General features: G+C 49.8%; 1 protein-coding gene and 1 non-coding gene across 2 annotated transcripts in view; both read right to left on the bottom strand.

Annotated features, from left to right (window-relative positions):
• The window catches only part of CHD2 (chromodomain helicase DNA binding protein 2), a 76259-nt gene that overhangs the window by 23023 nt on the left and 26848 nt on the right, over positions 1-26388 (bottom strand). Inside the window, exons 9-25 of the mRNA XM_049783283.1 lie at positions 25905-26130; positions 24735-24835; positions 22292-22336; positions 21998-22176; positions 21032-21156; positions 18584-18800; positions 14846-14935; positions 14011-14201; positions 11442-11630; positions 10892-11054; positions 9655-9807; positions 8253-8324; positions 7583-7732; positions 6156-6304; positions 5019-5115; positions 3552-3644; positions 2315-2485 (exon numbers count right to left, since the gene is read on the bottom strand). Of these exons, the coding sequence (XP_049639240.1) occupies positions 2315-2485; positions 3552-3644; positions 5019-5115; positions 6156-6304; positions 7583-7732; positions 8253-8324; positions 9655-9807; positions 10892-11054; positions 11442-11630; positions 14011-14201; positions 14846-14935; positions 18584-18800; positions 21032-21156; positions 21998-22176; positions 22292-22336; positions 24735-24835; positions 25905-26130 (2411 nt within the window). The remainder of the gene's footprint in view (positions 1-2314; positions 2486-3551; positions 3645-5018; positions 5116-6155; positions 6305-7582; positions 7733-8252; positions 8325-9654; positions 9808-10891; positions 11055-11441; positions 11631-14010; positions 14202-14845; positions 14936-18583; positions 18801-21031; positions 21157-21997; positions 22177-22291; positions 22337-24734; positions 24836-25904; positions 26131-26388) is intronic.
• On the bottom strand, positions 20430-20561 carry LOC126023091 (small nucleolar RNA SNORA13). Its single transcript, XR_007500303.1, has one exon. It is a non-coding gene; the product is annotated as a small nucleolar RNA SNORA13 (small nucleolar RNA).

The raw sequence follows: 26388 nt of genomic DNA on the forward strand, positions 1-26388 counted from the left end.
CACTAAGTATGGCCCCAAAACAAAACACTTTTTTTTTTTAGCTTAAAAATAAGGAGGCTAGGGGCCGGAGAGATAGCATGGAGGTAAGGCTTTTGCCTTTTATGCACGAGGTCATCGGTTCGAATCCCGGTGTCCCATATGGTCCTCCATCGTGCCAGGAGCAATTTCTGAGCAATTCCTGGAGCCAGGAATGACCCCTGAGCACTGCCGGGTATGACTCAAAAAAAAAAAAAAAAAAAAACCTAAATATGTACCTAAAATATTATTGTCAACAATATGTAAGCCACTATGATCAAAATAAAAATTAAATTAAAACACACACACACATACAAAAAAAAGTGGCTGAAGCTCTGTGACAAGAGAGTCCCACTTATTGGGGTCAGAGTGATAGCACAATGTAGGGCATTTGCCTTGCACATGGCCAACCCCAGACGAACCTCGGTTTGATCCCCGGGATCCCATATGGTTTCTCAAGCGTGCCAGGAGCAACTTCTGAGCGCAGAACCAGGAGTAACCCCTGAGCGCCGCCGAGTGTGACCACCCCCATAAAAAGATAGTTCCCCTTCTGGACACACTGCACAGTCCCAAGTGAGCTGGTTTTTGGGTCACACCTGGCAGTGGAAGAAGGAAGGTGACTTGAGGCCTCACGAGCCACTCTCGGCCTTTGATGCCCTTTATAAAAGAGTAAGAAAACGAGTCCCTTTGAGCGATGCCCGGACCCTCAGCACTCAGTCACAGGCTACAGTCAGCTGCCCACATCTATTATGATATCAGGCATATCCAATTGTCTCTGAGTGACCAAGGCCACTCTGCACATATCCACGTGGCTGCAGAAGTTGAGGGACCAGGGGCAGAGAGATAGCACGGAGGTAAGGCATTTGCCTTTCATGCAGAAGGTCAGTGGTTCGAATCCCGGCATCCCATATGGTCCCCCGAGCCTCCCAGGAGCGATTTCTGAGCGTAGAGCCAGAAGTAACCCCTGAGCACTGCCGGGTGTGACCCAAAAACCAAAAAAAAAAAAGAAAGAAAGAAATTGAGGGACCAAATGGAAAAAAAAAAAAAATTGAGGGGCCCTGGTATTGGCCCTGCTCTTTGTTCACTGCTTTTTTTTTTTTTTTTCGGTTGCTAATGAGGTTTTTGAGCCACACCCAGCAGTGCTCAGGGGGACTCCAGGCTCTGCACTCAAATCCCTCCTGCTTGTGCTCAGGGGACCTTATGGGACACCAGGGGTCTAAACTAGGTTGGTCAGGAATGGCCAGGAACAGAGCCCTCCCAGCTGTGCTATCACTCAGCCTGAAGTTTCCTCTCTGACTGTCTGAGTAAAGCTCACATCCTGGACTTGTGTGAAAAGACACCCTGCTTTTACCCCCGAAACAGAGGCACTCCCCCAACTTCCTCTTTCCTTTTCACCTGTCCCATAGATATACAACTGTCCGCCTAGACTGAAGTGGCTAGTACCTCTATCAAACAGGTGCCTTTGCCACTCATTAGACCCAACCCCTCCTGGTTGGAAATAGAGGAAGGGGCTTCTGCTTAGGCTCAGTGCGTGCAGACCACAAGGTAAGGAGCCAACCGGACTCCATGATTCTCTCCTGACTGGCTTGGTTTATTCATTCTTTGTGGTTACACATTTTCAGACCTGTCCACCTGGAGTTGGAAACACACTGTAAAGTGTTGTAGGGTTGAGTTTTTTTTTTTTTTGTTTTTTTTTTTTAATTTTGGGCCACAGCCCGTGGTGCTCAGGGGTTACTCCTGGCTCTGCACTCAGAAGTCGTTCCTGGCAGGCCCGGGTAAATATGGGATGCCGGGGATTGAACCCAGGTCTGCCCCGGGTCAGCCATATGCAAGTCAAATACCCTACTGCTGTGCCATCGCTCCAACTCCTCACGGCAGAGCACACCTGGACCTCCCAAAAGTGGAAAAGCTGTTCTGACCCACAGTGTCAAAATGCAAACTTCTGGGAGCTCAGATGTATTTTTTGCTTTTTGGGTCATACCCAGAGGCACTCAGGTGCAACTCCTGGCTCTGTGCTCAGAAATCACGCCTTGCAGGCTCAGGGAACCATATGGGATGCGGGGATCGAACCCAGGTCCGTCCTAAGTCTGCTGCGTGCAAGGCAGATGCCCTAATACAACTCAAATCTTACTTGCAAAGACCTGATCAACGCCTCTCCCCTGGGTGCCTTGTGTCCTTCACCTTCTCCATCCCTGGGGCAGGTTTCTGGGCACTGCAGAGGCCCCTGCCTGCACCAGCCCAGCACACCTCCCCACTTGCCTGGCCCCCCACGCTCTGCCCCTGGGCCCAGCCCAGTCACCTTTTTGGTGGAGCTGCGGATGCGCGGCAGCATGTAGATCTCCTCCAGCTCCTTCTGCCGCTCCTCCTCCTCCACCTTCTTCCGCTGCTCCTCGGGGATGATCTCGTCCCAGTCCTTGTGAGGGCGCTCCTCCAGCTCCTCCTCGTCCTCCATCGTGGCGAAGTTGGCCACCTAGAGACGGAGAAAAACCCGTGGCCTCAGGGACGGGGCGGGGCGCCTCACCCAAACACCACCCCATCCTGTGTTGCTCAGGGGTCACTTCTGGCAGGCTCCGAAGACCATATTAGATGCTGGGGACTGAACCCAGGTCAATGCGTGCAAGGCAAATGCCCTTCTTGCTGCGCTATCACTCCAGCCCCAAAAAATCAACTTTCAAATCACCCCTCTTCTCCTCCCCCTCAAATCAATTCCCTGAAGTTCCAAGCTCATCAGGAATTTGGCCTCTACAGCAGGTAAGACAGACAAGAAATTTGGGGAGTTCTGACAGTGTCTAAAGACCATGCTAATGGGGAAAAAAGATTTTATTCTAAAATAAAATTTTTTTTTTTTTTTGGTTTTTGGGTCACACCTGGCAGCGCTCAGGGGTTACTCCTGGCTCTCCGCTCAGAAATCGCTCCTGGCAGGCTCAGGGAACCATATGGGATGCTGGGATTCGAACCACTGTCCTAGGGTATGCAAACGCCCTACCTCCATGCTATCTCTCCGGCCCTTGATTCTAAAATTTAATCATAAAATCAAATCTAACGATAACGATAGAACGTTTCTTTCTTTTTTGGGGGGAGGGCCACACCCAGAGGTGCTCAGGGGTTTCTCCTCGCTCTGCACTCAGAAATTGCTCCTGGCAGGCTTGGGAGACCATAGGAGATGCTGGGAACCCGGATCTGTCCTGGGTTGGCTGTGTGCAAGACAAATGCCCTACCACTGTGCTATCGATCCAGCCCCTCTGTATAGAATTCTATACTAATACATTGTAAACTTTATTCTAAAATTTATTAAAATGCTATTAATGGGGGCTGGATGGATAGTACAGCTGGTAAGGCACCCACCTGCCTTGCACGCAGCTGACTGGGGTTCGACCCCTGACATCCTCTAGGGTCCCCTGAACCTGCCAGGAGTGACCCCTGGGCACCACCAGGTGAAGCCGGAGGGCAGAACCCACAGACATGTACACAGGCAGGATTCAAGCAGCCCCATCATGTGATGACTCCCAGACTCTCGCCCACCAGGGTCCCCATACCTTGAACTGCGACAAAAGCTCATCTGTAGCACTGGTTGAAACCTCGTTCTCTCTGGTCTCGGCCAAGCGCAGAATCTCATCAATGTCCATTTCCTAAAGGAGAAAAGCAAAGCCCGGATGAGAGCGAGCCAGTGTGAGTGAGCAAGAGAATGTGGTGCCAGCTGGAAGGTCAGGGCTGGTGTATTTGCAGGTTCGTGTGTTTTATATGTTTATATGCTTTTATGTTTTTGGGCTTCTGTGCTTCCCAGCTAACTCTATTTTTTTTTAAATGAGAGTATATTTTATTTTTATTTTTTGGATTTTGGGCCACACCTGGCTCTGCACTCAAAAATCGCTCCTGGCAATCTCAGGGGATGCTGGGGAACGAACCCGGGTTCATCCTGGACCGGTCGTGTGCAAGGCAAATACCCTAATACTGTGCTCCCCAGCTAATTCTTTATGTCGTTTCTTTTTCAGGAAAAACTTCAGAAATGATGAGAAAACAGAAATGGAACAAAAGCAACTCAAGCCAGAAAATCCTGGGGCCCGGAGAGATAGCACAGCGGCGTTTGCCTTGCAAGCAGTCGATCCAGGACCAAAGGTGGTTGGTTCGAATCCCGGTGTCCCATAGGGTCCCCCCGCGCCTGCCAGGAGCTTTTTCTGAGCAGATAGCCAGGAGTAACCCCTGAGCACCGCCGGGTGTGGCCCAAAAACCAAAAAAAAAAAAAAAAAAAAATCCTCCAAATGTTTTTCTCATTCTGCTTTCCCACCCAGGAATAGCTTTGAGATCCAGAAGGCATAAAAAGGAAATCAATGTGGGGGCCTAAGTGAGAGCACAGCCAAGGAGGGTTTTTGCCTTGCATGCGGCTAGACGGATTCAATCCTTGGCGTCCCACATGGGTACCCAAGCCTGCTGGGAGTGATTCCTGAGTGCAGTCAGGAGTGAGCCCTGAACAACATCACGTGTAGCCCAGAAACAAATGAAAACAGAATTCAATGTCCCACGATTCCTTTCAAAAAGCCTAACATACAGGGCCGGGCGGTGGCGCTAGAGGTAAGGTGCCTGCCTTGCCTGCGCTAGCCTAGGACGGACCGAGGTTCGATCCCCCGGAGTCCCATATGGTTCCCCAAGCCAGGAGCGACTTCTGAGCGCATAGCCAGGAGTAACCCCTGAGTGTCATCGGGTCTGGCCCAAAAAACAAAAACAAAAAAAGCCTAACATACAGACTCCGAAAGATTTTTCTGTTTGTTTTGCTTTGGCCACACCTATTGATGCTCAGGGGTTACTCATGACTACACGCTCAGAAATCGCTCCTGGCTTGGGGGACCATATGGGACGCCAGGGGATTGAACCGCAATCCATCCTAGGTTAGGGTGCAAGGCAAATGCCCTAGTGCTTGTGCCACCACTATGGCCCCTCCAAAAAGTTTTTTAATAAAAAAGACTCTGGGGGGCAGTTGTTCGGCTATGTCCCTCTCTGCACCTCACCTGCGGCTCCGACTCCTCGCCCTCCAGTTCTTTGAAGAGATCCTCCGCTCCGAATTTCAGAATCGCCGTCAGCTCTTCTTTATTGAACGGGTTTGAGCTGCAGAATTAAAAAGAGTTGAGAAGCTTCTGGAATGTCAAGGATCTTCTAGGAAAGTGAGTGTGCAGGGCTGAAGAGATAGCACACTAGTAGGGCGTTTGCCTTCATGTGGCTGATCTGGGACGACCCGGGTTTGATTTCCAGCATCCCATATGGTCTCCCAAGCCTGCCAGGAGCGACTTCTGAGTGCAGAGCCAGAAGTAACCCCTGAGCACTTGTGGGTATGACTCAAAAACCAAAAGGAAAGAAAAAGAGATAGTGTCTGTGTGTGTGTTTAGAGTGTGTCAGCCTAGCTCTGAATCTCTGCTGTGATCCAAGAAAGAAAGGCAGCCAGCACAGTGACAGAGCAGTGTCTGTCAGTCCACTAGCTGAGAGAGGCTTCCTTCTCCAGTCCAGAGCAAAAGCATCCAGGGGTGCAGACAGATCTGAAGGAGCTACAGGGCATCATCTGCCTACGAGAGGCCCACCCAGCTCCTCCAGGGGTGGCCCCCAAACCACACAACAAACAACAACAAAGCCAAAGCACCCAGGGCTGGAAAGACAGTACAGTGGGGTAGAGTGCTTGCCTTGCCCATGGCCAACCTAAGTTCCTGAGGAGTGCAGAGCCAGGAGTAACCCCTGAGCACTGCTGGGTATGGCCCCCAAACAAAACAAAACTTAAAAACCCACCGCAGCTTCCTTAAAGGGAAGGGCACCCCATTTTGGCCTCAAGTCCAGGCTCTCTGCATGTTGCCAGTGGTTAAGGGGGGAAAGCAGCTAATTCAATCCACGGGCCTCACCCTTTGCTCCGATGAGCCTTCAGGGCCGATGATAGCAAAGGAGGCAAAGCAGTGAGAGCAAGCCTGGGGGAGCCCAGGGGAGCACCCCGGAAGCCTGTGAGCAGAGGGTTTGCTGTCGCAGGAAGGCAGCAATGGAATAAAGGGGTGTCTGCTCCACATAATGAACAGATGACCCCTCACACAGGGGCAGAGCACCCTGCAGCGGGGTCGGCACACACTTCACCACCCTTTGACCCGTCCTGGCCCCCAGCCCCTCCTCACTTGGATCTCCCCGAGTTGTTTTCCAGAACTGTCCGGCCTGTGGTGTCCATGCGCTGGATGACCAGGTGGTCCAGCACCATCTTCTTCTTGGCCCGCTCGATGATCTCCTCCTCCACAGTGCCCTTGGTGACCAGGCGGTAGATATTCACCTGCAGGAAGCGCACACCTGATGCTTAGGTGGGAAAATTCCAAAAGTGGCTGAGAGCGGGGGAGAGGACAGCTGTGGTCTCTGCTACTGAAGGTCCGGTCAAGCCTTCCACGCAGAGAGAAAGGCCCATGCTTCTGCCACAATCTTAGTCTGAGTCTATGCAACATGCTGTTTTGTTTTGTTTCATTTTGTTTTGTTTTGGGGGCCACATCCGGCAGTGCTCAGGGGTCATTCTCGGCTCTGCACTCCCTCCTGGTAGACTCAGGGATCACATGGGATGCTGGAGATCGAACCAAGGTCCCTCCCTGGTAGGCTGCATGCAAGACAAACGTCCTACCACTGTGCTATCACTCTGGCCCCAGAACAGAATATTTTGCTGAGGTGTCGCTTCTGAGGTACCTGCTGCTCATCGAGACCTGGAAGTTCCTCCATAAAGGCCTCACACCTGCACTTTCCTAGTGGCCAACCAATCTTGGGGCTCAGGCTGAATAATAAAACAGACCCCAGAGTTCACACAGAAGGGCCGGGGCTATGGCATAGGCAGGGCTCTCAAACTTGCGGCCCTCCGTACAACATTTTGTGGCCCTGCCCTAGAGGAATCTTTTTTGTTTTGTTTTAGTTGTTTGGGTCACACCTCCCAGTGTTCAAGGCTTACTACTGACTTTGCACTCAAGGATCACCCTTTGCCTCCTGCAGCCCCCAGGTAAATTGAGTTTGAGACCCCTGGTATAGAGGGTAGCATGCATATGTGTATGCACGCACACCTGATGCATGTCCCAAGGGGCCAGGCCCAGTGCCACACAGACCCTGCCACTGCCAGCTGTAAAGCCCAAGACAGGTTCAGCTGAGTCCATGAGCCTCAGGAGCAACCAGGAAAAGTCATGGGGATGAACTTTCAAAAGCTGCCAGGTAGGGTGTTTGCCTTGCATGATGGCGATCGAGGAGGGACCCACTTCGATTCCAGGCATCCCATATGGTCCCCCAGTCTGCCAGGGGCAATTTCTAAGTGTAGATCCAGGAGTGACCCCTGAACACTGCTGGGTACGGCCCAAAAACCAATCAATCAGTCAATCAATCAATAAATAAAACTTTAAAAAAAAAAGAGATGCCGGAAGTCCCAAAAGGGCTTCTCTTCACCCCAAAACAAGGTCTCAGGACTCATGAACGAACCCATGGGAAACAGAGGGAAAAGTAAATAGAGGGAAGATGGAAACATTTCCGATCCTCTTGCAAACACAAGGCGCCTCATTCCCCTGACGTGGAACACCCCACAACTGACCTGCTTCTTCTGGCCGATTCTGTGGGCACGGGCTTGTGCCTGCAGGTCATTTTGGGGGTTCCAGTCTGAGTCGAAGATGATCACCGTGTCTGCCGAAGCCAGGTTGATGCCCAGACCGCCAGCCCTTGTGGAGAGCAGGAAGCAGAAATCCTGGAAACGATGCCCAACGGGGCTTTAAAGGAGGCACCTTGGGGGTCCAGATCTGTCCCCTGAGCCTGGAGTCCCCCAAGGTTGTGAAGGAGAGTGGAATGTCGGAGACAGGACGGCAAAGGGAACTTGGGGCTCTAGTACATTTGGACCCTAGGGAACCCTGGGCACTAGACATGGTGGTTTTTCTGAATTGTCCTGGAAGCCTCGCCCAGTGGGGTACGGGGTGCTGTGTGGTAGAAGTACTCAGCCACTAGGGACACACCGCCTGCCATGACTGTCCACTGGAGGCCACAGTCAACCCAAAAAGTGTCTGAAGCTCTGACACAATATCTGTCATGTTGAAAGTGGCTCCATTCTCCCACACCTGCCCAACACCAAATACACACTGGAACAAATGAGCCAGACAGATGGAGGACAGACACACAGAAATGGGCTTTCTGGGATGACAGTTTGAGAATCCACTCTGAGGACACAGCACCCCTTGACCCTGTGCCCCCTGACCCAGCTGCAAGCCCCATACCTCTGAGCCGTCAGCATTGAAGTGATCCAAAGCCTGTTTCCGGATCTCACCCTTGATAGAACCGTCCAGGCGCTGTGGAAATGAACTGTGTCAGAACCCAGCAGCCAGAAGGCCAGGCTAGACCCACCAGCCTGCAGCTTTCAGCACCCCGAGTTAGAAGAACCAGAACCCGCTGGCCAAATGTCATGCACTGGACAAGACAGGACAGCGGAGGGTCTCCAGGAAGAGAACCACAGGCCAAAAGCATCATGTGCCCCAGGAGGGAGGAAGACAGGACCCAGAGCTTTTTGCTTCCATCCCCGTGAGCACTGAGGAGGCAGGAAGGAGCAACATAGCCACAGAACCCCGGTCCCCAGGGAAGCTGCTTCTCAGCTCCAGTGGGCAGAGCGTGTCTGTCCTGTCTGAACTGCCTGGTCTGGCTGAAATCACCACTCAATCCTTGCAGGTGGTCAAACAGACAGGCGAGTTTGCTCTGGCCCCCACGAAGAAGGCTGGGGGGTTGGGAGTGTCCCTTGGGCTCAAAAGCAAGTAGCTTTGAGAACTGCGGGGTGTTCAAGCTCCGAATGATCGCTGTGACTTGGGATTCAGGGTCACTTGTGTGAGTGTCTGTGTGTGTTCCCAGCTTGCCCTCTAGTGACCACTACCCCCCACCCCACCCCCATCCCCATCCCGCTCCGTGCCACCTCGAGGCACAGGCCATGTTTTTCTTCCTAGAATCGGACCCTCACTGCCTTCCTTTCTTTATCCAATTTGAAGTCTGAAGATGGAGCCCGAGCAGTGGCGCTAGAGGTAAGGTGTCTGCCTTGCCAGCGCTAGCCTAGGACGAACCTCGGTTTGATCCCCCGGCATCCCATATGGTCCCCCAAGCTAGGAGCGACTTCTGAGCTCATAGCCAGGAGTAACCCCTGAGCATCACCGAGTGGGGCCCAAACAAACGAAGAAAAAAAAAAGAAGATGGAAGGCGCTTAGCTGATTCCTTTTTTTTTTTTTTGATTTTTGGATCACATCTGGCCGTGCTCAGGGGTTACTCCTGGCTCTGCGCTCAGAAATTACTCCTGGCAATGAAATGCCAAGATTCAAACCACTGTCCATTCTGGAATGGCTGCGTGCAAGGCAAATGCTCTACCGCTATGCTATCTCTCCGGCCCTGATTCCCTTCTTGATGACCTCTCTGTACCCCAAGTCATCAGCCCCTCATACAGCTGGGGCAGGAGGGGGGATCTAGTTCAAGGGCAGAACACATGGCTTCAGAATCATCCAGTGAGGGAGAAAGGGGGCAGGAATGTATGAGCACTGGTTTCCGAGCACCCTCAGCTGCAAAAGTGCCCAATGAAGGAGAAGAGCCGGTGGGGCAGAAGGGGGCGGGGGAGGGCCCTTCTTCCTGAGACCCTCACCCCCTCACCTGGAAGGGGTAGTGCTTGATGGTCAGGTACTCGGCCAGGATGTCTAGCATCCGCACCATCTGGGAGAAGATGAGGACGCGGTTGCCCCTTTCTCGGAGCCTGGTCAGCAGCTTGTCCAAGAGAATCAGCTTCCCGCTGCTCCTGATGAGGGACTGGGGTGCGAGGAGGGGCTGAGCGAGGTGTGCAGGAGACCCTGCCCCCTGAAACTGCCTTGCCTGCAACCGCCCTAAGTGATCCCATGTTCACTGCCCTCATCACTCCCGTTTGTCATCCAAACTCTGACCCCGTTCCCACCATAAAAGGGGCCTCTTTGGGACTGGAGCCAGAACACAGCAAGAAGGACAAGTGACCCAACCAGGTTCGATCCCGGGCATCCCATTGGGTCCCCTAGCACCACTGGGAGTGATCCCTGAGCACATCCAGGAGTCAGCCCTGAGCACTGCTGAGTGTCCCTACAAACAAAAGCCCCTTACAGCCCTGATAACCCTTTCTGGTGACTATCAGTGTGTCTTTAAAATCTTAAAGAGTTTGTTCCAGGGCTGGAGCAATAGCACAACGGTAGGGCATTTTCCTTGCACGCAGCCGACCTGGGATGGACCCAGGTTCTATCTCCGGCATCTCAAATGGACCCCCGAGCCTGCCAGGAGCGATTTCTGAGCGCCAAGATAGGAGTAACGGCTGAGTGCCACCAGGTGTGGCCCAAACAAAAATAAATAAATGAATAGATAGATAGATAGATAGATAGATAGATAGATAGATAGATAGATAGATAGATAAAATAAAGTTTGTTCCAATGTGTACAGTTCTTGGGTTCGGTTTTGTCTGAATCTTGAGTGAAAGAGTGAAAAATTATAGGGGCCTTGGGACATTCCCTTTCTTTTTTCTTCTTTTACAGGCTACACTGGGCAGTGCTTGGGCCTGCTCAGGGATTCCGTGTGCTGGGGATAGAGACTGGGACTCCCACAAAAAAGCCTGCCCTACCGGGCAATTCTTGGAACCACATCCCGGGTCCCTCATTTTTCAAGCTTGGTGCCTGGAGGACAAGCTGCCCCTGGTGAGCACAGTGCCCCCTATAGGATGGAGGGAGCGTGTCCCTTGGAGGATAAGCTGCCCCTGGCCAGCAGAGCTCTCCCTGGAGGGAAGGAGTGTGTCCCCTGGTGAATGAGGCCCATGACCGCAGCCAGCCCAGCACCCCCGGAGGGAAGGCACCAGCTTCTAGCAGCTTTGGGAACGTACCGAGAGCGCCTCGGGCCCACTCTCACGGTCACTGTCTTCAGGGGCTCGGATCAGGTAGCAGTGATTACAGCATTTCTTCAGCTCCATCACAATGTTCAGGAACCCAGAGGTGCTGCCGCGCGTCCCCTTGGCAAGGGCCTTGTAGTTTCTGGTCAGGATCCACCTGCACACGGAGGTGAGAGAGTGTGAGGGGCACAGGGATGAGGGTTGGTTCTCCCCTCCATCCATCTGTCCATCCATCTTTCCCACTCATCTTCTACACTAATGAGGCTCTGGCAGGGACACCACAGGATGAGGCCAGGGCACCACCACCACCCTTTCTCTCTGCCACAAGGTGGGGCTGTGCCTAGGACCAGCACCCAGAAATAGCATCAATCTTCACCTCCAACCCCACCATCAGAAAGCATATGGCCCGGCCTCGCCCCAGCCCCAAAAGCAGAGTCTCTAAGGCCACAGCAGAGGACCAGCAGCTCAGCTATGTCCAGGCCTGGGCCCGGTAGGGTGGCAGCTCCCCGAAGGCCAGGAAGGAGCGCGTGGGAGTCCGACTCACTTGTAATATTGCTTCTGCAGAGCTGACATCTCCACCCGCAGGATCTGCTCCACCTTGGCGGGCAGGGATTTCTCCACGTCCTTCTTCACTCGCCGCAGGAGGAAGGGTTCAAGCACCTTGTGGAGACTCTGATAACCATTCTCTCGCCCTTTCCCATGGTCTTCTTCGAAGTCCTCCCAAAACTCGAACCTAGGGAGTAAGAGAGGCGAGTGGGGCATCGCTCCCTCGGCACAAAGCCTTCTCCTAGCTAACGGGTTCTTCTGTCAGCAGCATTAAGGAGAGGGGAAAATAAAATAAAATCTGTGATGACTGCATATGCCTAGCCTACAAATATCAACCCCCCCCCCCCAACAGAAATAATAATGAAGGGGAGCTTTTCCTTTTTATGTCTTTCTTTTTTTTGGTTCTTCGGCCATACCCGTTTGATGCTCAGAGGTTACTCCTGGCTAAGCGCTCAGAAATTGCTCCTGGCTTGGGGGGACCATATGGGATGCCGGGGGATCGAACCGCGGTCCTTCCTTGGCTAGCGCTTGCAAGGCAGACACCGTGCCTCTAGCACCACCTCACCGGCCCCCCTTTTTATGTCTTTCTTCCAAGGAATGATTATTGGTCACTGGCTCTTCAGGATAAGAGGAAGCCAGTGGAGGAAGATAGGAAAGGGAAAAGTAAGTTGATTCATTCCATCTTCCTTAGATGCCACTTTTCCCATTCTAAGTCTGGGTCTAGAATATGTTTCAATAAACCATATGACCAGTATCTAATTTAAGCAAACATTTTATTGGGATAAAAATGCTATGCGTAATAACTAATCACTATTTTTTCAATAAACTCTTGAAAGGAGAAAAGCTTAGCCTATAAATTAACTATAGCAAAAGATTAATGGTTGGCATCATGTCACAGTTTTCACTGCTCAAAAAGATAAAAGATGTTTCCATCAATAATCTTCACCACTCACAGACTAAAATATTAAGGGGTTGTAGTGACAGCCAAAAGAAAAATAATAAGACCAAATTAGGATGCGGGAAGAAAAGCAAAGTGTAAGTAATGCAGACTTGAAACTAAGGGAATTTGAGGACACACAAACTACATTGCTCATAAAAATCCTGCCTACGGGCCTGAGCAATAGTACAGTGGGGGAGCTGGGGAGGGCAGGGATTTGATCCCAAAACCCATGGGATCCCCTGAGCCTGTCAGGAGAGAGACCTGAGTGCAGAGCTAAGAGTAACCCCTGAGCACTGCTGGGTGTGAACCAAAAATAAAAACTGCTCTGCCTGACCTCCATAGGGAAATATTTCTGCTATTGAAATCATACAGATCTTAATTCCACCACCATGCATCACCCAAAGGAACCCTGGGGGAAGAAGTTTTATTGAGTAAGCAGTGCAGACTGTGTCTGTGAGATTCATTCTGGTTAAACTCCCATACAGAGAAGGTTCTGGATATACTCAGCTGTCGGGAGAGAATCTCAGAAGATTAAAAGGAGGCCGAGACACAATAGAATTGAAAAAGAAAAAAAAAATCCAACCCCATCCAAAGGATGGGGAGAAGAGAAGAAGAGAAAAAATAATCAAAAAAAACCCAAAAAAATCCAGGGGCCCGAGAGATAGCACAACGGTAGGGTGTTTGCCTTGCAAGCAGCAGATCCAGGACAGACATGGGTTCGATTCCTGGCATCCCATATGGTCCCCCCAGTCTGGCAGGAGCAATTTCTGAGCACAGAGCCAGAAGTGACCCCTGCACACCGCTGGGTGTAGCCAAAAAAAAAAAAGAAAGAAAGAAATTCAGAGGGTCGCAATGATCCTCAAACTATGGCCCGCGGGCCACATATTGTATTTGTATCTGTTTTGTTTCTTCATTGCAAAATAAGATATATGCAGTGTGCATAAGAATTCGTTCATAAGTTTTGTTTTTACTATAGTCAGACCCTCCAATGGTCTGAGGGACAGTGAACTGGCCCCCTGTTGAAAAAGTTTGAGGACCCCTGGAAAGGCTCCACATAATTCATCATTAGAGAAATGCCAACCAAAGCAACAGTGAGATGCTATCTCCCATCACAGAGACTGGCACACATCACAAAGAACAAAAAAGACAACCAATCTGGATGTGGGGAGGAAGGATTCTCACACGCTGCTTGGAAGAATGCTGACTGGTCCAACATTTGGGGGAAACAACAGACATTCCTCAAACGAGGAACTGAGCTTTCATTCGACCCAGCAATACTGCCCCTGGGAATACGTCCTAGGAGCCCCAAAATACAATGCATTCTTATGTTCACAACAGCGCTATTCACAATAACCAGAATCTGGAAACAGCCCAAGTGCCCACAAATAGATCGGTAAATGAAAAAGACTGTGGTACACTTATGCAGTGAACCGTTAAACAGCTGTTTCATGAAATCATGAAATTTGTTGATACCTGGGTGGACCTGAAGCCTTCCTCTGTTCCAAGCTATGCTTTCCCCAAAATCAAGCCTGCCCCTGCTAGTTCCCCTGTAGTCTATATGGACAGTCAGGAAGCCTAGTTGGCATGGCGGTCTAGAATCTTATCAGCAGTGCAGAAAGGAACTTACTTTTCGGGCATAATAAAGTGCAGCAGTGACCAGAGTTCCTTGAGGGAGTTCTGAAGGGGGGTCCCCGTGATCAGAAGCCTGTGGTTGGACTTAAAGTCGATCAGCGTCTTATACAACAGAGAATCATCATTCTTCAGCCGGTGTGCTTCGTCCACTCCCAGGAAGGCCCAGTTAATACTGCCCAGCACAGTCTAAAAGGAGCACAAAACATTGCAATATCATTAGGTGAGAAAGGGACCAGCCTCACAGGTCCTCCTCTACGCCCATGGGTGCTGAGCAAACACGCCAAGAAGCCATGTCACAGACCCCAAAAGCCAAGTTAAAAAACAGTACAAAACCAAACAAGCATAAACCACCACCAATCCCCATCTGATGTTAAGTCTCCATCTTCTTCATTCTGGGTCTTCTCATGCCTAGGTTCTCCCCCATAATGCAGAAGTTCAGAGACACCAGGAGCCACCCCAAGTGGGACTTGTCCACAACTCGAATCCCCACCTGAGTTTAGCTAGGGAAGCCATTTCCAGCAGCTGTTTAAGGGACAGTGAAGAGGCTACTGGGGCTGCTGGGAAAGCCTATGGGGTACTCAGTCAGGGCCATTCCAGTACCTGATCGGTGTCTCAACTCCCCTGAGGACCAGAGTGCCCTGTTCATCCCATTAAACTAGATCACACCCCAAAGGCCCTATATACTGAGGTTGAACCTGAATGCTCCGGGTGGGCATACCTTTGGATTTCTTTGATTATTTTAATAAAAGGGGGGCAATAAAGGAAATCACACAGCACCCGGAACACATTCCGATGGGACAGGATGGGGTCTTTGCACCCTGACCACGCACCTTATCTTTCAAGAGGATCTCGTAGGTGGTGATGAGGACGTTGAACTTAAGTCTCTTGGTCTGAGCGTGAATCCACTCATATTCTCGTATCTGTCAAAAAAACAGACAGGGGACATTGTGACCTCTGTTTCTATCGCTAACAAGTCCCTTAGAAAGGGGCCAGAGAAGGGCCAGAGCAATGGCAAGCCTAGGACGGACCGCCATTCGATCTCCCGGCATCCCATATGATCCCCCAAGCGAGGAGCTATTTCTGAGCGCAGAGACAGGAGTTTAATCCCTGAGTAGTGTCGGGTGTGACCAAAAAAACAAAAGGGGGGGGAGGCAGAGAGATAGCACAGTGGTAGATTGTTTGCATTGCAAGCAGCTGACCTGGGATACACCCAGGTTCAATTCCCAGTATCCCATATGGTTTCCGAGTCTGTCAGGAATGATTTCTGAGTGCAGAGTCAGAAGTAACCCATAAAAGCAGCTGGGTATGGCCCAAAAACAACAACAACAACAAAAAAAATCAACACATATCTCCATCCCCACCCTAACCCTAATGACCTAAGATCACTCTGGACACATCGGAATAAGAAAATGCATTGGGGGGGCGGGTTGTTTGGGTTTTTGAGCACCTAACAGCACTCGGGTTACTACAAGCTCTGTGTTGAGGAATTATTCCTAGTGGTTCTCAGAAAATTCTAGGGCAGTGGTCAGCAAGCCGCAAGCCGCATGCAGCTCTTCACACTTTTTAATGCCCTCCTCTGTGTGCTGGGTGGCCACTCCAGGAGTCAGAACTCTGCTCCTAGCCTCTGTCAGTGCTAAGGAGCAGAGTCCTGACTCCTGGAGCGGCTGCCTGGCACACAGAAGAGCCACATTAAAGAAGTGTAAAGAGCCGAATGCGGCTCACGAGCCGCGGCTTGCCGACCACTGTTCTAGGGGATGCCAGGGATCAAATCCAGGTTGGCCGTGTGCAAGGCAAGCACTCTCACTGCTGTGCTAACATGCTCAGGCCCAGAAAAAGCATTTTGTTAGCAGTTAATCGATCCCTGCTGACTAGAACTGAGGGGGGAAATCCCTCAAATGGGAAATGTCTGAAGGAATGATAACTTGATTATTCTTAGGCAATACTTGTATTCACAAGAAAAACACATTCTGCTCCCTGACACAGTGCCCACTGACCCGAAATAGGACAGGGAGTGTTGTGAGTAAGAAATACAACTTATTATAAGCGAAAGTGTGTTCCCGTTTGGAAGCCCAAAATAAACAATACTTGCACCCACACTGAGCTGGAAACCTAGCAAGCCATCTGCTTGTCACAAAAAATAGGAGAGTCTGGGGCAAGGCATCCAGAGGTGCCCCCCAACCTGGGGGGAAAGGAGCAGAAGGTGAGAGCAAGGTTCACCCAGGAAGCCTACCCAGACTCCCCCATGTCCAGCTTTCACTGTCTTTATTTTTGCAAACCATACTTGACAACTTCCCACAATTAAGCAATCGTTTTCCTTTTCTTTTCTTCATAAACCAATTAAGAAGCCAAATAAATGCTATATGCTTCAAAAGTGACGAATGCAGTTGGGGTGGAGCAATACAACAGCGGTTGATGGGGGTGAAAGCAATTTGACAGGGACTTGCCATGAACGAGATTAACCCAGGGTCGATCACCAGCATCCCATAAGGTCCCCCAAGAACCGCCAGGAGGGACTCCGGAGTGATTAAAGTCATAGGCTTTGATATCAACGTGAACTTGTATGAGAAAATGATTGTATCAGGTTTGCTCTGGAATAAGCCTCAGGAGTGAAGGGTCATGGACCATCTTGTTTCAAGGTCTTGGACCAGAAACACCTTTGTCCCAATCAGTCACATTCCAGTCTAGCAGGGACAAGTGTAATTAAGTTCTATTTCAACTGGAAAGCCTCGAGGCTTTCTGGAAGGTTATCAAGAGACTCCCAAGTGCCCAGCACTAAGTCCAGGGAAGGAACAGGGGCTTTGACCAAAAAAAAGATTCACCGATCGTAGCAAACACCAACTGATGCTCCTTGGTAAGTAATACGGTCATTTATAGAGAAAGGACAGAGTCAAGAAAAATCAAATACTGCAAGAAAAGTAACAGGCCCCAATCATACACTGCCTGGCATTCCTTGAAATTTTGAACAAAACCAGCAAAGTCTGAGCAATAGCACAGTGGGGAGGGCATTTGCCTTGCATGCGGCCAACCTAGGTTCAATCCCTGGCATCCCACAGGGTCCCCTGGGCAACATCAGGAGTTAATTCCTGGTGCATGAGCACCACCAAGTAGCCCAAAAACTTAGATTAATAAGTAGATATAAATAAATACGAGGCAAGCATCTTAAAGAACCCCAGTTGCATTTGTTGTTGAAAGGGACTTTTTACTTTTATAACAGATATAAACCTATCATAGATCCTTTTTTTTTTTTTTTTTTTTTGGTTTTTGGTTTTTGGTTTTTGGGCCAACCCAGCTTTGCTCAGGGGTTACTCCTGGCTGTCTGCTCAGAATAGCTCCTGGCAGGCACGGGGGACCATATGGGACACCGGGATTCGAACCAACCACCTTTGGTCCTGGATCGGCTGTTTGTAAGTCAAACACCGCTGTGCTATCTCTCCGGGCCCGTATCATATATTCTTTAACACATATCATAATTCTTTAACAGCTGTATTAAGTTAAAATGAGATTCTATACATCCAAAAATTTAAATTTTTGTTGTAATTAACCAAAATTTATATCATAGAGTTGCAACTTTATTTATTTGGTTTTTGGGCCACACCTGGCAGTGCTCAGGGGTTACTCCTGGCTCTGTGCTCAGAAACCGATTGCTCCTGGCAGGCTCGAGGGATCATATGGGATGCTGGGATTCAAACTAGGGTCCATCCTGTGTTCGCCGCATACAAGGTAAACGACCTACTGCTCAGCTTTTGCTACTGCTCTGCTATCACTCCGGCCCCAAGAGTTGCAATTTTACATACAAACTTATCATTCAATAATCTTTTTTTTAATCAGTGTTTTTTATTCATTTATTTATCCACTATACTTATAAATCACTTTGAAAATGTATATCATTATAAAAACCTGAACTAAGACTTTAATCGAAAAGTATTAAGTTTTGTATTTTGCTATACATACATATAATTCTGTATTTATTCTTATTACTGAACTCAGGCTGCATTTCTATGACACTTAAATCTCCCCTGATTAAGAGGTTCAACATATGACAGAATCCTCATTTATTTTCAACTACTTATAAAAAAAAAAGCAACTTTTTTTTTCTTTTTTGGTTTTTTGGGCCACACCTGTTTGATGCTCAGGGGTTACTCCTGGCTAAGCGCTCAGAAATCGCCCCTGGCTTGGGGGGACCATATGGAACACCAGGGGATCGAACCGAGGTCCTTCCTTGGCTAGCACTTGCAAGGCAGACACCTTGCCTCTAGTGCCACCTCGCCGGCCCCCCAAAATGGCAACTTTTTTGTGTGTTTTGTTTTTTTGTTTGTTTGTTTTTGAGCCACACCCGGCTGCGCTCAGGGGTAACTCCTGCCTCTGTACTCAGAAATCACTCTTGGCAGGTACAGGGACCATATGGGATGCCAGGATTCAAAGCACCATCCATCCTGGGTCTGCTGCATGCAAGGCAAATGACCTACTACTGTGCTAACTCTCCGACCCAAAATAATTTTCCAGGTCCATTTCCCAAGCACCCATCCGCATCCCCAAGATTCGTACCCACTTCCTTTCTGTTTACGCACCGTATTTCTGCTCATCAGGTCGCCTATGTAAACCACGACATTGATCTCCGGGGCCCAGATCTCAAACTCCCTCTGCCAGGAGGTGAGGGTGGACAGGGGCACGACTACAAGGAAGGGGCCATAGAGCTGGTGCTGGTGGAACAGGTAGGACAGGAAGGAGATGGTCTGGATGGTCTTGCCCAGCCCCATTTCATCAGCCAGGATCACGCTGTTGCTTCTGCGGAAAAAGAAACAGAAAGATGAGCCCTAAGTGCCCAGTGCCGAAGCCGGAATTTCCTTGTGTGCCAATAGCGCCTCCCGTGGCAACTAAGCACATGGGCAGCATCTCTGTGGCTCCCCTTGATGCCATCAAAAAGCCACCCACGGGGGCCGGGCGGTGGCGCTCGAGGTAAGGTGCCTGCCTTACCTGCGCTAGCCTAGGAGACGGACCGCGGTTCGATCCCCCGGCGTCCCATATGGTCCCCCAAGCCAGGAGCGACTTCTGAGCGCATAGCCAGAAGTAACCCCTGAGCGTCACCGGGTGTGGCCCAAAAACCAAAAAAAAAAAAAAAAAAAGCCACCCACGTAAGGCTGGAAGAGGAAGCTTTGAGGAGATTGCTGAGCAATGGGGTTATGACCAGATCTGGGCGACAGAGCAATAGCACAGCGGGGAAGCACTGGCTTGGCACATGGTTGACCCAGGTTTGATCCCCAACATCCCATGGGGTCCCCTCAGCCTGCCAGGATACAGTGATCCCTGAATTCAGAGCCAGGAGAAAGCCCTAAGCACTGGTGGGTGTGCCCCAAAAAACAAAACAAAAAAACCGTCAGGATTACCCAGTTTTACTCCTGCACTCAGGAATCACTCCTGGCGGTGTTCAGAGACCATATGAGAGATCAGGAATCAAACCTGAGTAGGTCACGTCAAGGTAAATGCCTTCCCCACAGTCCTATCTCTTCAAATCACGATTTATATTTTTTTTGTTTCTGTTTGGGGTCACACCGGGCAGCACTTAGAGGTTATTCCTGGCTCTGTACTCAGAAATAGCTCCTGGAACACTCGGGAAAACCTTTGGGATGCCGGGAATGGAATTCGGGTCCGTCCCAGGTACCACTGTGTATTCACTCTGGCACTGAAATAAAATATTTTTGCTTTTTGGGTTACACCCAGCAGCGCTCAGGGGTTCCTCCTGGCTCTACGCTCAGAAATCACTCCTGGCAGGCTCGGGGGACCCTATGGGATGCTGGGATTTGAACCACCATCCTTCTGCATGCAAAGCAAATGCCTTACCTCCATGCTATCTCTCTGGCCACCCAAAAAAAAAAAATTTTTTTTTACAACTTTGTTTACAATGCAAGCTGTAATAGATTTTTTAGCAATAGACAATTAATAAAAAAAATCCTTTAATATATTTAAATATAAGTGTGTTGGAGGGAGGTGGTTTGGACCATATAGCCAGTGGTATTCAAAGGCTACAGTGCTCAGGAGTGACCCCTAGAGGTGCACAGGGAAATGACGCATGATACTGAAGGATGCAAGGCAAGAGCCTCAACCAGGGTTCTAGATCTGTGTCCAAGGAGTATGCTTTTCAGATCAAATTCTGCAAAGGAACTTAGTCCAGCAGAAAAATGATATGAGCGCTTTCAATTTTTCCAAAAACTCCAGAGCTGATTAAAAGTTTAGATGAACAGCAGAGAAGTATACCGTATACTTCTGTATACCGTAGTATATACTGTATACCGTAATAGATATTCCAGGGCTTAACTTTACTTATTGGGGTTGGGTAGGATGGACAACACTCCAGTCTGTGTCTGTGTTGGGAATTGAGCCCAGGTTCTTTTTCTTTTTTTTTTTTTTCCCGTAGACTCCTGTTCCGGGGCAGCTCCAGGCCCGAGACCTCAGGCGGGTCTGGGCAGGCGGGCCTGCCCAGGGCTTTCCTGTGCGCCTCGTTTGACACCGCATCCACCAGTCGCAAGGCAGACGGGCAACACAGAGGCGGCCCAAAAAAAAATTTTAAGACATTCCACATTCCACATAACCAAGAGGACTTCCCTAGCAAATATTTCACACCAAGAATTTACTATTTAGGGGGCCAGAAAGATAGCAAAGCGATAGGGCCAACCTGGGACGGACCTGGGTTCAATTCCGGGCATCCCATAGGGCCCCTGAGCCTTCCAGGAGTGATTTCTAAGCACAAAGCCAGGAGTAACCCCCGAGCGCCGCCAGGTGTGGTCCCCCCCAAATAAAATAAACAAAAAATTAAGCAATAAACCAACAATACGGTGATGGTGCATTAAAAAAGAACTGGAACAACTCTCCCATTCCTGTACATTGCAGATAATCATTCTTGGGCTGAGGGAAGGCCCAGGTTTGATCCTCGGTGCACCTCGAGTGTGGGTCAAAACCCAGCCTAGAAGTAACCACCATTTGCCAGAGACAGTGACAGCGGCAAAGACTGTGCTACCTACTTGCACCAGGAATGCGCCAGCCAGTTGAGGCCTTCGAGCTGGTAGTCCCGGAGCTCCAGGCTCTCACCACCCAGATACGCCGGCTGCTTCTTCAGGGCCACAAACCGGGGTCTCTGCTTCAGGGCCTGCAACACGGATGGACACAGCAACATGAGGGAAACTGCCCAGGTGCGGGCTGGAGCCACGGCACAGCGCAGAGGGGGTCAACCCAGGTTCAATCCCTGGCAACCCACTGGATGCCCTGAACCTGCCAACCGTGATTCCTGAACGCAGAGCCAGGAGTCAGCCCTGAGCATTGCTACAGGAGGCCCCCAAAAAAGGCAAAAACCGAAACCAAAAAATCAAAATCTTCCCAGTTGGAATGTGACTACGAAGCTAATGTGACTAAGGGGTCTGTTCCAACATCCACTGCACCCCGGCCCACCACATGTCCTCCACTGTAGCCCCTAGATGGCAGACCTCGTCCCCAAAGAGAGCTTTGTGACCTTTCTGCCGAAGGGGATGAGCACAGTGAAAAAGCATTTATGTTCTACCACCTACCCCAGCACAGCCAGTGCCCTGTTTGGTATTTCCAGCACTCAACATAGAATTGAGAGCACTACCTACTGGGATGATTTAAAACACACAGAGACCGAAACACACACATGTTGTTCACAAAACATACACAGAAACATGCATACAGACACTCTCAGACACATAACACATTCACAAATGCACATAGGCAGAGAACCAGTGAGATTTGCCCTTTAATTAAGAGTCTTTTCTCAACCCAGAATCCACATGACCAACCCTCTCTCCATCCTCAGCATCCCCCCACAAAGCGGGGCGCCCTTCACCTTGCTCTCTCCGGGGGAGAAGGGGACCCTCACCAGTTTTCTCTGAGGGATGGGGACCCTGGCTTGCTCTGCCTGGGGGAAGACGGGGACCCCGTCACCCACTCTTTCTGGGGAGATGGTGACACCTCACCTTACACTCACGGGTAGGGATGGTCTTGGAGTTGTTGCGGCTGTGGAACCCGTCGATGCAGCTCCGGAATTTACGCCCGATCAGAGCCTGGTCCTCCCAGCTGCACTCGGAGTAAGGGAGTCCCATCCACTTGCAGAGGTACTCGGGCTCGTTGGACGGCGATGGCTTCCGGCTGTGAGCTAGAAAGGCACAGGGCAGGGCAAGGGAGGACGGTGAGGCATGGGGAGCACAGCAGGCAGCTGCACACACTAGCCAGCAGGGGGCAGCACCTCCCCTGTTCGAATCCCGCCTCACCTGGAAAATCCGTCTGTCCCAGAGTGGATTTACCCGTCTTCATAGCTAAACAAAAACAAGACATTGGTGGTGACCCTGAGCACGAACAGAGCTAACCTGAGCCCCATGAATCAAGGGACAGAGCTGTCGCCTTCCTCCCAAAAATCTCTTAGCCCCATTTTATTATTAGCCCTATTCTCCCCTCCTGTTTTTCCAAGCACTGCTGAAGAACAAGAAGACTGGAGCTGGAGAGATAGCATAGAGGTGGAGAGTTTGCCTTGCATGCAGAAGGACAGTGGTTTGAATCCCGGCATCCCATATGGTCCCCCGAGCCTGCCAGGAGCGATTTCTGAGCATGGAGCCAAGAGTAAACCCTGAGCATTGCCAGGTGTGACCCAAAAACCAAAAACAAAAAACAAAAAAAAAAAAACAAGACGACTGAAGCTGGAGTGACAGCACAGCAGTAAGGCATTTGCCTTCCACACTGCCAACCTGGGACGGACCTGTGTTGGATCCCTGGCATCCCATATGGTCCCCCAAGCCTGCTGGGAGTGATCTGAACCCCTAAGCACCACTGGGTGTGACCCAAAGACAAAAACAAGAACAAGACCACCCCTTTGAGGCCTAAAGTGATAGCACAGTGTGGAGTTTCCTTGCATGTGGTCGTGCCAGGTTCGATCCCCGGCATCCCATCTGGTCCCCCAAACCGGCCAGGAGTAATTTCTGAGCACAGAACCAGGAGGAAGCCCTGGTCAAGCTGCTTGAACCCATAGACGTGAAACACCACCTGCACGATGGTCAGTGTTCACTGTCTGTTGTGGCACGTATACTCCGTTCTTCTAGATAGGTAACAAAGAGGTCCGTCATGCTTGGGACACATTAGGCTGCCCACTCTAAAAGGCAAAAGTCCCCTCAGCTTTTGGGTTCAGTAAACAACACCTTGTTTTCCTCTTGCCTGGAGGTTCAAGATGCTTCAGCCGGGGCCCGGAGAGATAGTACAGCGGCATTTGCCTTGCAAGCAGCCGATCCAGGACCAAAGGTGGTTGGTTCGAATCCCGGTGTCCCATATGGTCCCCCGTGCCTGCCAGGAGCTATTTCTGAGCAGACAGCCAGGAGTAACCCCTGAGCCGCCAGGTGTGGCCCAAAAACAAAAACAAAAACAAAGATGCTTCAGCCCCGGACTGGAGCTAGTACAGCGGGGAGGGTGCTGGCATGTGGCTCACCCAGGTTTAATCCCCATTAGCCCACAGGATCCCCTGGAACCTTTAAGAGTTATCTCTGAGTTCAGAACCAAGAGTATGCCCAGAGCACTACTAGGAATGGCTCCCAAAAAAAATCAAAAACAAAAGCAAACCTAAGGCCTCACCCGAAGTTAGCAACTTTGCCTTCAAGTAAATCCAGGCCTTTGTCTAAACTCAAAAAGCCAGATTTGTCTAACCACAAATCACATTGCCTTATTTTTTTTTTTGGTTTTTGGGCCACACCCGGTGACGCTCAGGGGTTACTCCTGGCTATGAGCTCAGAAGTCGCTCCTGGCTTGGGGGACCATATAGGACACCGGGGGATCGAACCGCGGTCTGTCCTAGGCTAGCGCAGGCAAGGCAGGCACCTTACCTCTAGCGCCACCGCCCGGCCCCGCCTTATTTTTTTTTTTCTTCGATTTTTTGGACCACACACTGTGGTTTTGGAGGGTTACTCCTTGCTCTATACCCAGGAATCACTCCTAGCAAGCTTGGGATATCATAGGGCAGGGATCTCAAACTCAAGGCCCACGGGCCGTTTGCGGCCCTCCATACAACATTTTGTGATCCGAGGTCGGCCTTCAAATATCGCATATCGTGAATACTGCGGTATTCACGGTTATTTGCTTACCGAATAATCACAATAAAAATCGCATCAGTAAGAAAAAAATTGCATTAAACATTCGCATACCCCGAGCAGTTCCGTTCGGGGTATGCAAATGTTTAATGCGATTTTTTGCTATTTTTTTCTTACTAATGCGATTTTTTATTGCGAATATTCGGTAAGCAAAATCCCTTATGCGGCCCTGCCTCTTGCAGCCCCCAGGTAAATTGAGTTTGAAGCCCCTGTCATAGGGAAAGCTGGATTTTGAACCCAGATTGGCTGCGGGTTCAACACCTTCCTCACTGTGTCATCGCTCCAGCCCCAAATGGCACTGATTTTGCCAGTGTTATTTCTCAAAGCAAATGCCACCATTTCCATTGCCCTGAGATGCCATAAAATTCTTTTTTTTTTTAAAGTTTATTTATTTATTGATCGATTGATCGATCTTCGGGCCACACCCTGCAGTGCTTAGGGAACCATATGGGATTTGGGGAATCAAACTGGGTCCCTCCCAGGTTGGCAGCATGCAAGGCAAAAGCTCTACTGCTATGCTATCTCTCCGGCCCCCTGCCATATAATTCTTTCTGTGAGCCAGAGACGGTGATGACTGTGTACTCACCTATGACTCTCTCTACTATCTGATACTGCTTGTTCAACTCGGAAGCCAGCTCTTGTTGGCAATTGAAATATTCCACATCTTCAGGAGACACTTTCCCTAACCTAGAGAGAAGAGACAGAGCGGAGAGGTGGGTATGAATCCGGTCTGGGGTAGCCGGTGCAGGTCGCAAAGTCAAAAGGAAACAAGAACATCGGTTAGTCCTTCCTTCCTCCCAGCTGCCCCTTTCCAGGACCTTTGACTACGGGGCCAAGTTTCCAAAAACTGATGCTATGCGGACACACTGAAAAAAATCTCAGACTCACATGAAATCACAAGTTGGTCTCTCTTATTTATACGTATCAGATGATTTTATTATCATAAATATTTATTAGCATAAATATCCATTATCATAAATAGCATATTTATCAGGAAACCTAAAATGAACTATTTTGTATGGTCAGTTCATAATGCACATAGCTAAACAGACCAGAACAATTAAACTGGATTCCAGATTTAAAAGAAAACATGCCTAGTGTGTGTTTTTTTAATAGCTGTATAGGCCTGAAGGGTGACTATGTATGGTATTTTGCAGAAAACTGATTATTCTTAGCACCATATTCTACAAACAAATGACAACAACAGATACTCAAGAATTGCCATTTTGGACTTTAAATTCAGAAGAATTTAAATTTTCCCTTTTTTTGTTCATTTTTAAATATTTGGGTCACACTCCTGGCTCTTCGCTCAGAAATCACTTCTGGCAGGGTCAGAGGACCCCATGGAAAGCCAGGGACCAAACCCAGACCCACCATGTGCAAGGCAAATGTCCTACCCACTGCGCTATTGCTCCAGTCTCATTCATGATCTACAATATTGTCAACAGGTTGTCTAGTTACAGGCCTCAAAGGCTTACTAAGAGGACCAGAGAGATTCTACATATGAAGAGAAAAACAAAAAAACGAGCTCCATAAGCTAATTATTTGTATACTAACATCTACAAACTCAGTAGCCCCAGATAAAACCCTCCGAGTGTATCCAAGGTCACAACATTATCAAAAGGCCCCGTGGCTGGCTCCACGACCACGTGACATGCCCAGTGCCAGGCTGAAAGCCCTAGACTGCCTGATCCATCATCCTTCCCGTCCCTCTTGGGTTGCCACGATAGTCTTGAATCCACAATGGAAGATGTACCATTGCTTGATTTCATCCTCTTTCTTCTTGAAGTTCTCTAGTTTTTTAAGGCCCTTCACTTTCTGCTGCTGTAAGGTTTCTTCACTCTCCCACGTGCTATGGATATAAGACCAACCCTTCCACTTGACGAGGAACTGCATTTCGCCCTCCTCCACGACCGTGTCGCAGTCAGTGCTAGGCTCGCCTCGGGCTTCCATCGCGTACACAGTGGTCGAGGCGCCGGTGGCTGCAAAAGGATTGGGGGGGCCCTTAAACGTACATTTCACTGGACACTGGAAAGCTCCCCCTCCGCCCCTAAACACACAAACACATGTCATCAAGCATGTAGTCTTTCAGGGATGAAAGGGCAAATGTCAAAATAGTTGGGTTATTTTGGGGGGGACCACATTCAGAGGTGCTCAGGTTACCTCTGGCTCTGCAATCAGAAAGCACTTCTGGCAGTGCTCAGGGGACCCTATGGGATGCCGGATATCGAACTTGGGTC

Source organism: Suncus etruscus, chromosome 11 (genome assembly GCF_024139225.1).
Source record: "Suncus etruscus isolate mSunEtr1 chromosome 11, mSunEtr1.pri.cur, whole genome shotgun sequence".
NCBI lineage: Eukaryota > Metazoa > Chordata > Mammalia > Eulipotyphla > Soricidae > Suncus > Suncus etruscus.